This window comes from Mesoplodon bidens, assembly GCF_964165515.1.
Source record: "Mesoplodon bidens genome assembly, chromosome: 9".
In the NCBI taxonomy this organism is placed as follows: domain Eukaryota; kingdom Metazoa; phylum Chordata; class Mammalia; order Artiodactyla; family Ziphiidae; genus Mesoplodon; species Mesoplodon bidens.
In genome coordinates, this window is record NC_138166.1 from 30,368,935 (window position 1) to 30,384,254 (window position 15,320).

The 15,320-nt window shown below is 35.6% G+C and overlaps 1 protein-coding gene across 4 annotated transcripts in view; it reads left to right on the forward strand.

Annotated features, from left to right (window-relative positions):
- CROT (carnitine O-octanoyltransferase) overlaps positions 1-15,320 on the forward strand; it is a 71,219-nt gene that overhangs the window by 26,292 nt on the left and 29,607 nt on the right. For 3 of the 4 annotated variants that reach the window (XM_081244537.1, XM_081244539.1, XM_081244538.1), the window contains 3 exons: positions 9,577-9,670; positions 10,309-10,434; positions 12,291-12,392. In XM_081244537.1, the coding sequence (XP_081100663.1) occupies positions 9,577-9,670; positions 10,309-10,434; positions 12,291-12,392 (322 nt within the window). Of the gene's footprint in view, positions 1-9,576; positions 9,671-10,308; positions 10,435-10,471; positions 10,630-12,290; positions 12,393-15,320 lie in introns of those variants that run through there. The other variant, XM_081244540.1, reaches the window with a different exon arrangement.

Sequence of the window (15,320 nt, forward strand, 5' to 3'; positions counted from 1 at the left end):
ATTAGTTTCTGCTTTATAACAAAGTGAATCAGTCATACATATACATCCGTTCCCACATCCCTTCCCTCATGCATCTCCCTCCCTCCCACCCTCCCCATCCCACCCCTCCAGGCGGTCACAAAGCACCGAGCTGATCTCCCCGTGCTCTGCGGCTGCTTCCCACTATCTATCTACCTCACGTTTGGTAGTGTATACATGTCCATGCCTCTCTTTCGCTTTGTCACAGCTTACACTTCCCCCTCCCCATATCCTCAAGTCCATTCTCAAGTAGGTCTGTGTCTTTATTCCCATTTTACCCCTAGGTTCTTCATGACATTTTTTTTTTAATTCCATATATATGTGTTAGCATATGGTATTTGTCTTTCTCTTTCTGACTTACTTCACTCTGTATGACAGACTCTAGGTCTATCCACCTCATTACAAATAGCTCAGTTTCGTTTCTTTTTATGGCTGAGTAATATTCCATTGTATATATGTGCCACATCTTCTTTATCCATTCATCTGTTGATGGACACTTAGGTTGCTTCCATGTCCTGGCTATTGTCAGTAGAGCTGCAGTGAACATTTTGGTACATGACTCTTTTTGAATTATGGTTTTCTCAGGGTATATGCCCAGTAGTGGGATTGCTGGGTCGTATGGTAGTTCTATTTTTAGTTTTTTAAGGAACCTCCATCCTGTTCTCCATAGTGGCTGTATCAATTTACACTCCCACCAACAGTGCAAGAGTGTTCCCTTTTCTCCACACCCTCTCCAGCATTTATTGTTTGTAGATTATTTGATGATGGCCATTCTGACTGGTGTGAGATGATATCTCATTGTAGTTTTGATTTGCATTTCTCTAATGATTATGTTGAGCATTCTTTCATGTGTTTGTTGGCAATCTGTATATCTTCTGTGGAGAAATGTCTATTTAGGTCTTTTGCCCATTTTTGGATTGGGTTGTTTGTTTTTTTGTTATTGAGCTGCATGAGCTGCTTGTAAATTTTGGAGATTAATCGTTTGTTAGTTGCTTCCTTTGCAAATGTTTTCTCCCATTCTGAGGGTTGTCTTTTGGTCTTGTTTATGGTTTCCTTTGCTGTGCAAAAGCTTTGAAGTTTCATTAGGTCCCATTTGTTTATTTTTGTTTTTATTTCCATTTCTCTAGGAGGTGGGTCAAAAAGGATCTTGCTATGATTTATGTCATAGTGTGTTCTGCCTATGTTTTCCTCTAAGAGTTTTATAGTGTCTGGCCTTACATTTAGGTCTTTAATCCATTTTGAGTTTATTTCTGTGTATGGTGTTAGGGAGTGTTCTAATTTCATACTTTTACATGTAGCTGTCCAATTTTCCCAGCACCACTTATTGAAGAGGCTGTCTTCTCTCCACTGTATATTCTTTCCCCCTTTATCAAAGATAAGGTGACCATATGTGCGTGGGTTTATCTCTGGGCTTTCTATCCTGTTCCATTGATCTATATTTCTGTTTTTGTGCCAGTACCATACTGTCTTGATTACTGTAGCTTTGTAGTATAGTCTGAAGTCAGGGAGACTGATTCCTCCAGCTCCATTTTTCGTTCTCAAGGTTGCTTTGGCTATATGGGGTCTTTTGTGTTTTCATACAAATTGTGAAATTTTTTGTTCTAGTTCTTTGAAAAATGCCAGTGGTAGTTTGATAGGGATTGCATTGAATCTGTAGATTGCTTTGGGTAGTAGAGTTATTTTCACAGTGTTGATTCTTCCAATCCAAAAACATGGTATATCTCTCCATCTATTTGTATCATCTTTAATTTCTTTCATCAGTGTCTTATAATTTTCTGTATACAGGTCTTTTGTCTCCTTAGGTTTATTCCTAGATATTTTATTCTTTTTGCTGCAGTGGTAAATGGGAGTGTTTTCTTAATTTCACTGTCAGATTTTTCATCATTAGTGTATAAGAATCCCAGAGATTTCTGTGCATTAATTTTGTATCCTGCTACTTTACCAGATTCATTGATTAGCTCTAGTAGTTTTCTGGTAGCATCTTTAGGATTCTCTATGTATAGTATCATGTCATCTGCAAACAGTGACTGCTTTACTTCTTCTTTTCCGATTTGGATTCCTTTTATTTCTTTTTCTTCTCTGCGTGCTGTGGCTAGAACTTTCAACACTGTGTTGGATAAGAGTGGTGAGAGTGGGCAACCTTGTGTTGTTCCTGATCTTAGTGGAAATGGTTTCAGTTTTTCACCATTGAGGACGATGTTGGCTGTGGTTTTGTCATATATGGCCTTTATTATGTTGAGGAAAGTTCCCTCTATGCCTACCTTCTGCAGGGTTTTTATCATAAATAGGTGTTGAATTTTGTCAAAAGCTTTCTCTGCATCTGTTGAGATGATCATATGGTTTTTCTCCTTCAGTTTGTTAATATGGTGGATCATGTTGATTGATTTGCGTATATTGAAGAATCCTTGCATTCCTGGAGTAAACCCCACTTGGTCATGGTGTATGATCCTTTTAATGTGCTGTTGGATTCTGTTTGCTAGTATTTTGTTGAGGATTTTTGCATCTATGTTCATCAGTAATATTGGCCTGTAGTTTTCTTTCTTTGTGACATCTTTGTCTGGTTTTGGTATCAGGGTGATGGTGGCCTCATAGAATGAGTTTGGGAGTATTCCTCCCTCTGCTATATTTTGGAAGAGTTTGAGAAGGATAGTTGTTAGCTCTTCTCTAAATGTTTGGTAGAATTCGCCTGTGAAGCCATCTGGTCCTGGGCTTTTGTTTGTTGGAAGATTTTTTATCACAGTTTCAATTTCAGTGCTTGTGATTGGTCTGTTCATATTTTCTATTTCTTCCTGCTTCAGTCTCGGCAGGTTGTGCATTCCTAAGAATTTGTCCATTTCTTCCAGGTTGTACATTTTATTGGCATAAAGTTGCTTGTAGTAATCTCTCATGATCCTTGTATTTCTGCAGTGTCAGTTGTTACTTCTCCTTTTTCATTTCTAATTCTGTTGATTTGAGTCTTCTCCCTTTTTTTCTTGATGAGTCTGGCTAATGGTTTATCAATTTTGTTTATGTTCTCAAAGAACCAGCTTTTAGTTTTATTGATCTTTGCTATCATTTCCTTCATTTCTTTTTCATTTATTTCTGATCTGATCTTTATGATTTCTTTCCTTCTGCTAAATTTGGGGGTTTTTTGTTCTTCTTTCTCTAATTGCTTTAGGTGCAAGGTTAAGTTGTTTATTTGAGATGTTTCCTGTTTCTTAAGGTAGGATTGTATTGCTGTAAACTTCCCTCTTAGAACTGCTTTTGCTGCATCCCATAGGTTTTGGGTCGTTGTGTCTCCATTGTCATTTGTCTCTAGGTATTTTTTTTGTATCTCACTTTTGCTTAATTCTTGAATGGTTTCTTTGGGTCTAGAATACAGTCCTAGTTTTTTAGTGGCGGTCTGGATTTGACCTTCGCCTGTACCTTGAGCCTTGTCCTGCTCTTCCTCCCTGTGCGTCCTACACTCCTACTCCATTTTTGCTTGCAGTTCTAACATGTTAAGTTATCTGTGATCTTTGCATGTGCTCATGCTTTCTGTTTGGATTGCCTTTTCCTGCCGTGTCCAGTTTTAAGTAAGAATTCCTCCTCGTGCTTTATGTTTCTGTTCATAGGTCACCACAAGGTCACTACTTCCTATTTTATGTCCTATTTCATGATTTCCCATTTCCTTTCTTCTCTTCATGGCCCAAGGACTTAGACTCCTTTAGACTCTCTGTATGCCTCATATTTATCTTTATTATATTGATTATTAAATTGTATTGAAGTCATTTATTTCTGTGTTTTCACATGCAGATGGAGCTCTAAGAGACTACTTATCAGGTCTTTTTTTTTAAATTCCCTCTGCTTAATACAAAGCAGAAGTGTGTGGGTGTGCATTTGTGAGTGAATTGAGTGATTAGGCCAGTCGTATGCATTAGGAAATTTTATTTAGAAACATAAGATACATATTAGAAGTAGAACATAGATTGGTCAGATTCTGAATCTTAGTGAGTTGGGGCCTGAAAAGAGATGTATTAAAATTTTCAGTAATCCAGTAAAGAAGTAAGAGGTTGGGACTTTAAAATGTGGGACACTCTACATAAAATAAACAATAAGGTCCTACTGTATTGCACAGGGAACTATATTCAGTATCTTATAATAAACTATAATGGAAAAGAATCTGAAAAAGAATATATACATGTATAACTGAATCAGTTTGCTATACCTCAGAAAGTAACACAACATTGTAAATCAACTATACTTCAATTTAAAAAAATTCTTTTAAAAGATGGGATAAATGCAGAAAATGTTTTGGAGATAAGATTAATATGAATTGGTAACTGGATTTAGAAATAAAGGAAGCTGTTAAATGTGAATGAGTAAGCAGATAGTATTGTAACAGGAGGACGCAATAGACAAGGAGGTACCTTTTCAATTTTTTTCTCGTTTTTAGTAACAGCTTTGAGACACTTCACACACCACACAGTCCACTCATTCAGAGTGTACAGTTCAGCATTGTTTAGAATATTCAGAATTGTGCTGTCTTCTCCACAATCAATTTTAGAACATTTTTGTCACCCCCAAAAGTAACCCTGAGCCCATAAGCAGTAACTCGTTTGTTCCCCAACTCTTACCTCATCCATTAGCAGACATGTCTCATATTTCCCAAACACTTCCACCCCACCAGCCCTAGGCAACCTTTCTATCTTTCACTTAACTTTCTACCTCTCTGGGTTTGCCTATTCTGGACATTTCATATAAATGGAATCTTAAAATACATGGCCTTTTGTGTCTGCATTTTTTCATTTAGCATATATGATGTTTTCAACATCCATCCATGTTGTAGCATGTGTTAGTACTTCCTTCCTTTTTTTGGCTGAGAAATATTTCATTCTGAGGCTATACCACATTTTATTTAATCATTCATCAGATGGACATTTGGGTTGTTTCCACTTTTTGGCTGCTGTGAGTAATGCTGTCCTGGACATCTGTGTATAGGTTTTTTTGTGGACATGTGTTTTTATTTCTCTTGGGTATATATACCTAGGAGTGGAATTGCTGGATCATAACTCTGTGTTTAACCATTTGAGGAACTGCCAAACTGTTTTCCAGTATGACTGTACCATTTTACATTCACATCAGCAGTATTTGAGGTTTTATTTTCATTCTCACCAGCACTTGTTATTGTCTGCCTTTTTGATTGTAGCCATCCTAGAGGGTATGAAGTAGGATCTCATTGTGGTTTACAGCTGCATCTCCATAATGACAATGTTGAACATATTTTCATGTGCCTATGCCCATTTGTATATCTTACTTGGAGAAATGTCTATTCAAATCCTTTGCCAATTTTTAATTGGGTTATTTGTCTTTTTTATTATTGAGTTGTAAAACTTCTTTATATATTCTAGATATAAGTCCCTTATCAGATATATAAACTACAAATATTTTCTCTCATTCTAGAGTTGTTTCTTCACTTTCTTCATGGCCTCTTTTGAAGGACGAATGTTTTAATTTTGACCAAGTCTAATTTATCTGTTCTTTTGTTACTTGTGCTTTTAGTGTCATATCTTAGAAACCATTGCCTGATCCAAGGTCCTGAAGATTTATATCTATGTTTTCCTCTAAGATCAATTTATTAAAAATTTGTATTAATAAAGAGGGGTCAGGGAGATAATTTTTAAATTCCGAATTTAATTGGGAATGTTGACAGAAATTGAGGTAGATGCAATAAGCATTTGGAAATTTGGTATCAGAAATTTAGAGAGAAAATGGGTTGAAGTTAGAGATTTGGTTGCCTCTTATATAATGGTGATGGTTGAAGCTATTAAAGTAGTGGATGAGGGCTTCCCTGGTGGCGCAATGGTTGCAAGTCCGCCTGCCGATGCACGGGACACGGGTTCGTGCCCTGGTCCGGTAAGATCCCACATGCTGTGGAGTGGCTGGGCCCGTGAGCCCTGGCTGCTGAGCCTGCGCGTCCGGAGCCTGTGCTCCGCAACAGGAGAGGCCACAACAGTGAGAGGCCCGTGTACCACAAAAAAAAAAAAAAAAAAGTAGTGGATGAAATTATCAAAGGAGAACCTTTAGAAGAGGTTGGGGGAGGCCACTGAGAGAAATTTGGTGAAACACACATTGGACAGTGGAGTGAGAACAAATGGTTAGTGAAAAAGACCAAGTAGTCAGTGAGTTAGGGAGACCACAGTGGAACAATGCTACAAAAGCCAAGGCAGAGAGAATTTTAATATTGACTCCTGGGTGTTAAACACTCTGCAATGAGGAAAATAAGACAGATAAAGCTGCTAGATTTTATGGGATGCCATTGGTAACATTCAGAAACGTACTTTCAAGATAATCACTGGAGGACAAAACCCGATTACAGTAAATTAAAGAATGAGTGGGAAGTAATGAAGGCAGAAACAAGATTGTAAGGACATTTCAAGGGTAGAATATTTTAGAAGTGTGTGATTCTGAAATATAAACATTGTTAATACAAATCTTTGTGCTTTTAAATATCAAAAATTGCATGTGTAGCTGAAAACAGGTGCATAGATAGCCAAATTAAAGGAAAAGAAGGGTTATTTTTGTTACCAAATCTGTACCTCTTTTTCTTATATGAATAGAGAAATGATTTTTAAACCACTTTTGAGGTATGATTGACATACAGAAAGCTGTACATATTTATTGTGTACAACTGGATGAGTTTGGAGATAAGTATACACTGATGAAACTATCACCACAATCTATATCCTAAACATATTCATTACCTCCAAAGGTGTCCCACCCTCTTAATTTATTTTTAATAATTTTTTTGTGGTAAGAACACTTACGTTAAGATCCCCCCTTTTAACAAATTTTTAAGTGTACAGTACAGTACCATTAACTACAGGAACTATGCTGTACAGTAGTTCTCTAGGACTTACTCATCTTATATAACTGAAACTTTGTATCCTTTGACTAATGCCTCCTCATTTCCTCCTTAGATCAGCCCCTGGCACCCACCATTCTATTCTGCTTCTAAGAGTCTGACTATTTTAGATTCCATGTATAAGTGATACCATGCAGTATTTGTCCTCTGTGTTTAGCATATTTCACTTAGGATAGTGTCCTCCAGGTTCATTCACATTGTTGCAAGTGGTGGGATTTCTTTCTTTTTTAAGGCAGAATAAAATTTCATTTGTATGTATATATCACATCTCGTTTATCCATTCATCCATTGTTGAATATTTAAGTTGCTTTTGCCTCTTGGCTATTGTGAAAAGTGCTGCAAGGAACATGGGAATGCAGATGTGTCTTTAAGATCCTGATTTCCGTTCCTTTGGATATATACACAGAACTGGGATTGCTAGATCATATAGTATTTCTATTTTTAATTTCTTGAGGAACCTCCATAGTTTTTATAGTGGCTGCACCAATTGAGAGTCCCGCCAACAGTGCAGAAGGGTTCCCTTTTCTCCACATCATCGTCAACACTTGTTATCACTTATCTTTTTGTTAATAGCCATTCTGACAGGAATGAGGTAATATCTCATTGTGGTTTTTACTTACATTTCCCTGATGATTAGTGATGTTGAGCACCTTTTCATAAAACTGTTGGCCATTTTTATATCTTTGGAGAAATGTCTGTTCAGTCCCTTTGCCCATTTTTTAATCAGGTTGTTTGTTGTTTTGCTATTAAATTGTAGGAGTTCCTTGAATATTAACCTCTTATCAGATGTATGGTTTGAAAGTATTTTCTCATATTCTGTAGGTTGCCTTTTCACTTAGTTGTTAACTGTGCTGAAGCTTTTAGTTTGATGTAATCCTACTTGTCTGTTTTTACTTTTGTTGCCTGTGCTTTTGGTATCATGTCTAAGAAATGCTTGCTGAGGCCAATGTCTAGAAGCATTTTTCCCCATGTTTTCTTCCAGGAGTTTTATTGTTTCAGGTCTTACATTTAAGCCTTTAATCCATTTTGAATGGATTTTTCTGTATGGTGTAAGATAGAGGTCCAGTTTCATTCTTTTGTATATGGTAATTTTCCCAGCACTGTTTATTTAAGGGGCTATCCTTTTCCCATTGTATATTCTTGGCTTCCTTGGCACCTCAGTTGACTGTATGTAAGTGGATTTATTTCTAGGCTTTCTGTTGTGTTCCATTGACCTGTATGTCTGTTATTTGTGCCATACTATTTTGATTACTGAAGCTCTGTAATATATTTTGAAACCAGGAAGTGTGATGCCTCCAGCATTGTTCTTCTTGCTTAAAACTGCTTTGTCCCCCCCCCAAAAAAAACACACAAAAAAACTGCTTTGTCTATTTGGAGTTTTTTGTGGTACCATATGAATTTTAGGATTTTTTTCCCTGTTTCTGTGAAAAATGCCATCGGATTTTAATAGGGGTTGCCTTGAATCTGTAGATCACTTTAGGTAAGATGGACTTCTTAATGGTGAAGATTTGACAGTTACTATCTGACCTTTTATTATCAAACTTAAAATGTCATTTCAGGTTTAATACATTTTTCCTGGTGATTTCTCTCTGATAATGACTGCTTTTTTATGACGTGGTCCTTTCCTACTGAATATTAAAATGGCTATATCAGGGAGTGGGGAAAAGTTTCATAGTCAAAACTGGTGCTCTCAGGTGGTAAGGGAAGGGCAGCAACTCATACCATATGGAGAAAAACAGTGAGGTAGATTTTATTCCTTAAGCCTTCAGGATTTATCCTAGTTACTGTGGCCGCCATTTAACCACCAACTCTGTAAGCTTTATTTGTAATTGAAGCAAAATCAGAGTTAGTAAAGACAAGTAAGCAGGAAGAGATAAGGCAAGTTGCTCCCACCATAGATGCAGATTGTTTGTTATAGAAGGCTTCATCTGCTCCACAGGACACCATCAGTTTCAAATAAAGAGGGAGGAGTTTTGCAGCAAGGAATTCATTTCTTGAATGATAAAGTCACAAATAAGGGATGGCTACTAGTGGTGCCTTTTGACCATTTATTAAGCTACATTAGCTCACTTTCTAAGAAACCTGTGGAAGCGTTTAAATTGAGGTAATTTCTTAGCATGTGTTATGAGGAAGTAGGGATGAAAATAAGCTGTAGATTTTTGATGAATATTTCTTTGTGGAAGAACCCTGTTATTTACCTGCTATATGTTTAAAGATACATGAAACTTATCAGACTAGGATTATAGAATGCTATGGGGGGAAATAATTTATCCTTAGCTAATAGTCTTTGTAATGATTTTAAGTAAGAATGACATATGTGAAAACATTTAGAACTAACTACATGGTATTTTCTATTTTGCGGGTTAAGCCCAAGTATGAATTGGGTACAGAATAAGTCCTCTGTTAATATATACACATAGTTTTTAGTTAGATGAAATGTACATAATATTTGTGAGATGTGTCAAGTATACTTATGGTATTAATAGGCCACATAATCACTTAAAAAAAAAGATGTGTAGTGAATAACTCCATTGCTGTTGAGACCATAATCTCTTTCTTTGGATAATATATCAAAACATTTAAATACTTGCAAACTTTATAACCTATTAAAGGCCAAGGTAGCTAGTGATCCTGCCTGTGCTCTTTTTGAATCCTCTTTATTTAATCTTCCAAAGGCAATTGACATACATCCAAAAGAAGTGCCATAGTGAACCTGATGGACCTGGAGTAGCAGCGTTAACTAGTGAGGAGCGAACTCGATGGGCTAAGGTTATAATTTACATTTTTTTTTTCTTTTGAGGTATAATTGACTTACAACATTATATTCAACTATACAACATAAGGATTCAATATTTGTATATATTGAGAAATAATCACCACAGTAAGTCTAGTTAGCATCCATCACCATACAGAAAACGAAAAAATACTTTTTTTGTAATGAGAACTTTGAAGATATACTCTCTAGAAGCTTTCAAATATGCAATACAATATTATTAACTATAATTTACACTTTTGGGGTGAGGGTATGCTATTTTTATTTTATTTACAGTTAAATTTCAAACACTGAGCTCAAGTATATGCTGGCCTTTTGTTCAGATTTTTGAAATAAAGATAAATGGACAGACAGCTTTAAGTTTTAAGCAGCATTAAATACATTGTACAATATTAAACTATTAGAGAAAATCTAGGGGTTGGCATAACTTTATACCTTTATACATTTAGTAGCACAAGTATAGGGACCAGCCATGCAGTTGGAGGAAAAACCTGTTCAGGAGTCAACAGAGACGTCCTTGAATTCACACTTTTCTTGATGAACCTTTTCCGTAACTTTTTGAGAACCTATTGAGATTTTCTGGATATTTTGTATTTAATTTGTAACATTTTATTATTATCTCCTTGCCCTTTAGGCACGAGAATATTTGATTAGTCTTAATCCAGAGAACTTGACTATGTTAGAAAAAATTCAGAGCAGTTTACTGGTATTTTGTTTAGATGATGGCAGTCCACATGTAACACCGGAAGATTATTCTCAGGTATTCAACTATCTTATTTTGTTATTTCTTCCCACAGATTTTTCTGGAGGACTCTTGTGTAAATTGAACATGAGAAGAATTTTGTTACATGCAGGCTTTTTTTTTTTAAACCACTTTATTAAGGTATAATTGACATACAAAAAGCTGTACATATTTAATGTATACAACTTACTGAGTTTGAAATATACACCCATAAAACCACTGTGAAACATAATTGTGAAGACAGTTGTTTCCTGTATCTTGGAAATATCTTTTATCTTAGAATGGATCAGCTAAGAAAAGAAAGTGCAAATACTACGTCATAAAATATAAATATTTAATGCAGGCTCTTAAAACATTTTCTTAGCTATATATATATATATATATATATACACACACACATACACACACACACACACACGTATCAAATGAAGATCATACATAAATAATGCTCTGTAAATTCTTGCCACATTGTTTAGCTCCATTTAAACATATCTTATATGTTGTTTAAAGAAGTATGTCTATTATTTGCATATCAGATGTCAGTGGTTCCCAACCTTTATGTTGATTTATATATACAGGAAATTTGCATAAGTCGCTGGGCTAAAGAGATTTCATACCAAAGGTGACATGAGAACCTACCTATAACCCACACCAGTGGGCCTTGATATCTTAGTTGGTGAGGTCTGTCCTAAGAATTATATCATTCTTGTGATTTATTTTATCATTTGGTTTTATAGAACACACTGACTTTAGTGAATTTAAGGGTAATTGTGGCCTACTTTTTTTTTTCTGGGGCAATATCATTTCCTGGGAAAAAAATAAAAGGTAGTAGTCATATTTGTAGGAATCTCAGAGTCTTTTGAAAACACTGAAGTTACTTCATAATACATTCATCAATATTAAATGATAGAAATAAAATAATATAGGATTGAAAAACCTTGTAGCTAGAAAACAATTTTTCCTCTTCCTTAGCTGCATTTGTTTTTTTTTTTTTTTTTTTTTTTTTTGCGATATGCAGGCCTCTCGCTGTTGTGGCCTCTCCCATTGCGGAGCACAGGCTCCGGACGCGCAGGCTCAGCGGCCACGGCTCACGGGCCCAGCCGCTCTGCGGCATGTGGGATCTTCCTGGACCGGGGCATGAACCCGTGTCCCCTGCATCGGCAGGCAGACTCTCAACCACTGCGCCACCAGGGAAGCCCCGCTGCATTTGTTTTTAAGGAGAATCAACAAGCTTCTTGAGGAAGAATGTCTTTTAATGAAGTGTTGCTCAAACTTTTTTGTTGCAGTCTACAGTTAGGCATATTTAGATTGCAGCCCATTACACACACACGTGCACACAAGCGTGTGCACACTTACACATACATACATAAGTTTCACAAAACAGTAATAATTACTTTGACTATCTGCGATGTACTCTGATATTTATGTTCTATTTTATTATTTCTTGTAAAGAATGTTTACTGTGGTTTCATGACTCACTTATGGCCCAAACTTACCATTTGAGAAACTGGCTTAGTAGGATATGAATTCTTGAAATATTTTTCTTGTAACTAGACTTTAATGACTAAACTTATCATGCCTCTTATCCTATTCAAGTTGCAAAAACCTTGTCCTTTCAATTGTATATTCTCTAAACATTCATGAATGTTGTACCATCATTCTCTTTTCTGGTAGAATTTCTTGGATTTTGAGTACTATTTAAAGTCAAGGCCGGAATTATCTCTTGAGTATAACTAATATTTTATTAAATTTGGTTTACCTGAAGAGGAAAAGTGAGATCATGTGTGTGTGTGTGTTTGTGTGTATTTAAGATATAAATACTTAAAAGCCAATATTAAAATCCTTTAAATTTGGAAATATTACATTTATTTTAGGTTGCTACAAAGGTTCTTACTGGAGATCCAACAGTACGCTGGGGTGACAAATCTTATAACTTGATTTCCTTTTCTAATGGAGTATTTGGCTGTAATTGTGATGTAAGTAAACTACTGAAATTATTTTTTCCTTTTATTCTTTTAGGTTAATTTAATGGCAGTAATCTACAATACTTACACTGTCCTGTGGTAGAATAAGTAAACACTTATTTAGCTTTATGGCATTAGAGTAAAAGGTTTAGTTATGAATTCTCAGTGAAAATAGAGTATAGGACAAATTATTTTCATCTGTAGTCAGGATAACGGTGTGGTGTGTATCTGCAAAGTGGAATTTGCATGCATTTTTATGTAGTATAAGCTCTTTTAAAATCCACTGTTACCTGTTGTTGAAAATTACAACCTATTTTAAAAGATACAGCATTAGTATATGTTCTATGCACAGAGAAATGTATGTGGATATATTTCTACATTTACCTAGTAATTTTGTAACCTTGTAAAAAAAATGACACATGATCTTTGGAACATTATTTACTTCTGGATATTAAAATGTCTGTTACTGAATGCCATTTTTTACCTTCTTCATAAAACAAACACATGCACACACACACACACACACACACACAACTTGTTTCTTTTCTGTTCTCCCATGGTTGTCTTTATTAGCTCTACTTTGCCATTTTCTGATGGACATTCAGGAGGTCTATGAACCAAGAAAATTAAAAAATCAACCTAAGTCACAATTGCAATATATACTTATAACCTCATTATAATACTTTTCATAAAGTATATGATTTGGTATAAAGTAGTATGAGGTAGATTTTTTGTTTGTATTTGGGGGCTTTCCTCCAAAGTATTGATATTTAGTGACTGTAAGATACTAAAAAAAATCCTGTTACCTTGATCTGGGTTCAATAGTTGTATTAATCAGTATTTATTCAGTTTTAGGTGATTGAAACCTAAGTCAAATTGGCATTAGCTTACAAAGGTATTTATGGCATAGGGGTACAGCTAAATTTGGGTAATGCTGACTTCCAGTGTCCAGCTGCTTTCATTAGAAATTTCTCTCTCCATTTTTTGGCATTACTTTCCTATGTTAGGCTTTATTTTTATGTAGACTACACCATGTGATGGTTGTACCTACAGTCTCATGTTTTCACAGCTCTCCTCGTAGATTAGTGTTCTCTGTGGTAATAGCCAGCTTTTTTTTTTTTTTTTTTAAAACCCAGTTGTTCCAGCAAAAGACCTGGGAATAATGCTCATTTGTTGTATTGGCCTGTGTGAATCGTGCACATTCCAGGGAGTTAGCTGCTCTCATTCGCCTGGCCTGGGTCACATACCAAACCTTGGGACCTAGCTGGTAGAATCACTCATTCAAACCACCACAGAGATGTGTGCTGATTGCCTAAAGAAAAATAAAGTAGCTGTTATTGCCGAGGAAGGTGGTGTGGTTGATGTGCAGGTAATAGAATATCTTCTACAGTAAATCATTAGGGTGAAAGGTTGCCATGAGTCATTTTGAAGATTTGTTGTCTGTCCTCTTCCTTACGAGTCCAGTGTTGACAAAAGATTTTGTGTTAGTTGCCTCAGCTTTTTTGTCTTCAGCTCCTTGTTTGATTCGTCTTGACTTCCTCAGTTTGGTTCATAGCCTCACTATTCCTTGGAATCTGTCCTTTGTAAAGTAGCTAACTACCTTCTGGCTTCTTCCCTCCATTTCTCGTTGACTTGTCAGCTGCAGTTGATTACCCTCTTCTTCATATGCATCTGACACTGCCATCAACCTCCTAACAGTCTTTTTGGGTCTCTGGATTCTAAAACTGAGCTTAATTCATAACTGTTTTCCCCTGTGTCTGCTCTTTTCTCTGGTTCAGTAGTTTCACTGACCATTTCTACATAGGTAGCTTGCAGTTATATTTTTCCAGTTTTTACCTATTATTCTCATCTTGAGAGTTTTGTTTCACCATATGTTAAATTGTCCAAACTGGATGTTACATTGTTTTGTAAGGGTTAGTTACTTTCATCATCAAGAACTCATCATCTTGCTTTCCTCCTTCACTCCCAACCCCCTAAAAAAACCACCTTGCGCTACTTGGATTTTTACTGATGGCACCAACATCCTGCTATTTGCTCAAATTCAGGAGAAAATAACTTTAATGATGTTTCTATCTTTGAATAAAAATACTGGTCCCATAATGAGCATATATCTTTGCAAAACTGAAATGCTTTCCTGTAGTAAAGTGTATGGACATGTTTCATGTGTATGCATTGTCACCCATATACTTATCAGATTGATCTGATGATCTCCACTTGACAGTATGCTTTTAAAATTCCATGTAGGTTCCCCTTGCAACCTACGATGATTACTGAAAATGCTAGTTAACCAATGTAAAACATTATTAGTAAAGTATGTGTACTGTAAAGTTAAGTTGTTCTTAATCCAAATTCATATTGCTGCTCTCTTCCATTGATGCTTGAATATATACTTTTGTGATTATACTACATAATAGCATTTCCCTGTTGGGATTTAAAATCCTGGGGTCAACTATTTTGTCTTCCTTATATAGGCTTTGTTGTAGGCTTTTGTAGAAGTACATAGGGAGCATGTGATAAACATTAGTTGTTAATAACAGTAGTTACTAATTATTGCTGTGGGCCAGGATCTGTAGTAAGTACTTTATGAGCATGATTAAAATCATTTTTCACAGCTGCTGTATGCAACTAGGTATTGTTTTCCCTACTAACAGATGAGGCAGTTTACTTAAAGAATTAACTAACTTTCTCAAGTAACTTACTTGAGAACTTAACTTACTTATGTAGCTAGTAAGTAGTAAGGTTTGGACTCAGAACCAAAGTCCACATTATTAAACAGTATATTACACATATTGCCTCCATATAAATGAAAAAAAAGGATAAAACTTACATGAACAAAGAAAGCATCAGGAAAGCATTTGAACTTTTTCTATTTTTCTATTCTGTTTTCTATTTCTATTTTCTTTTTTTTCTATTTTTCTATTTCCTAACATTTTTTTTTAA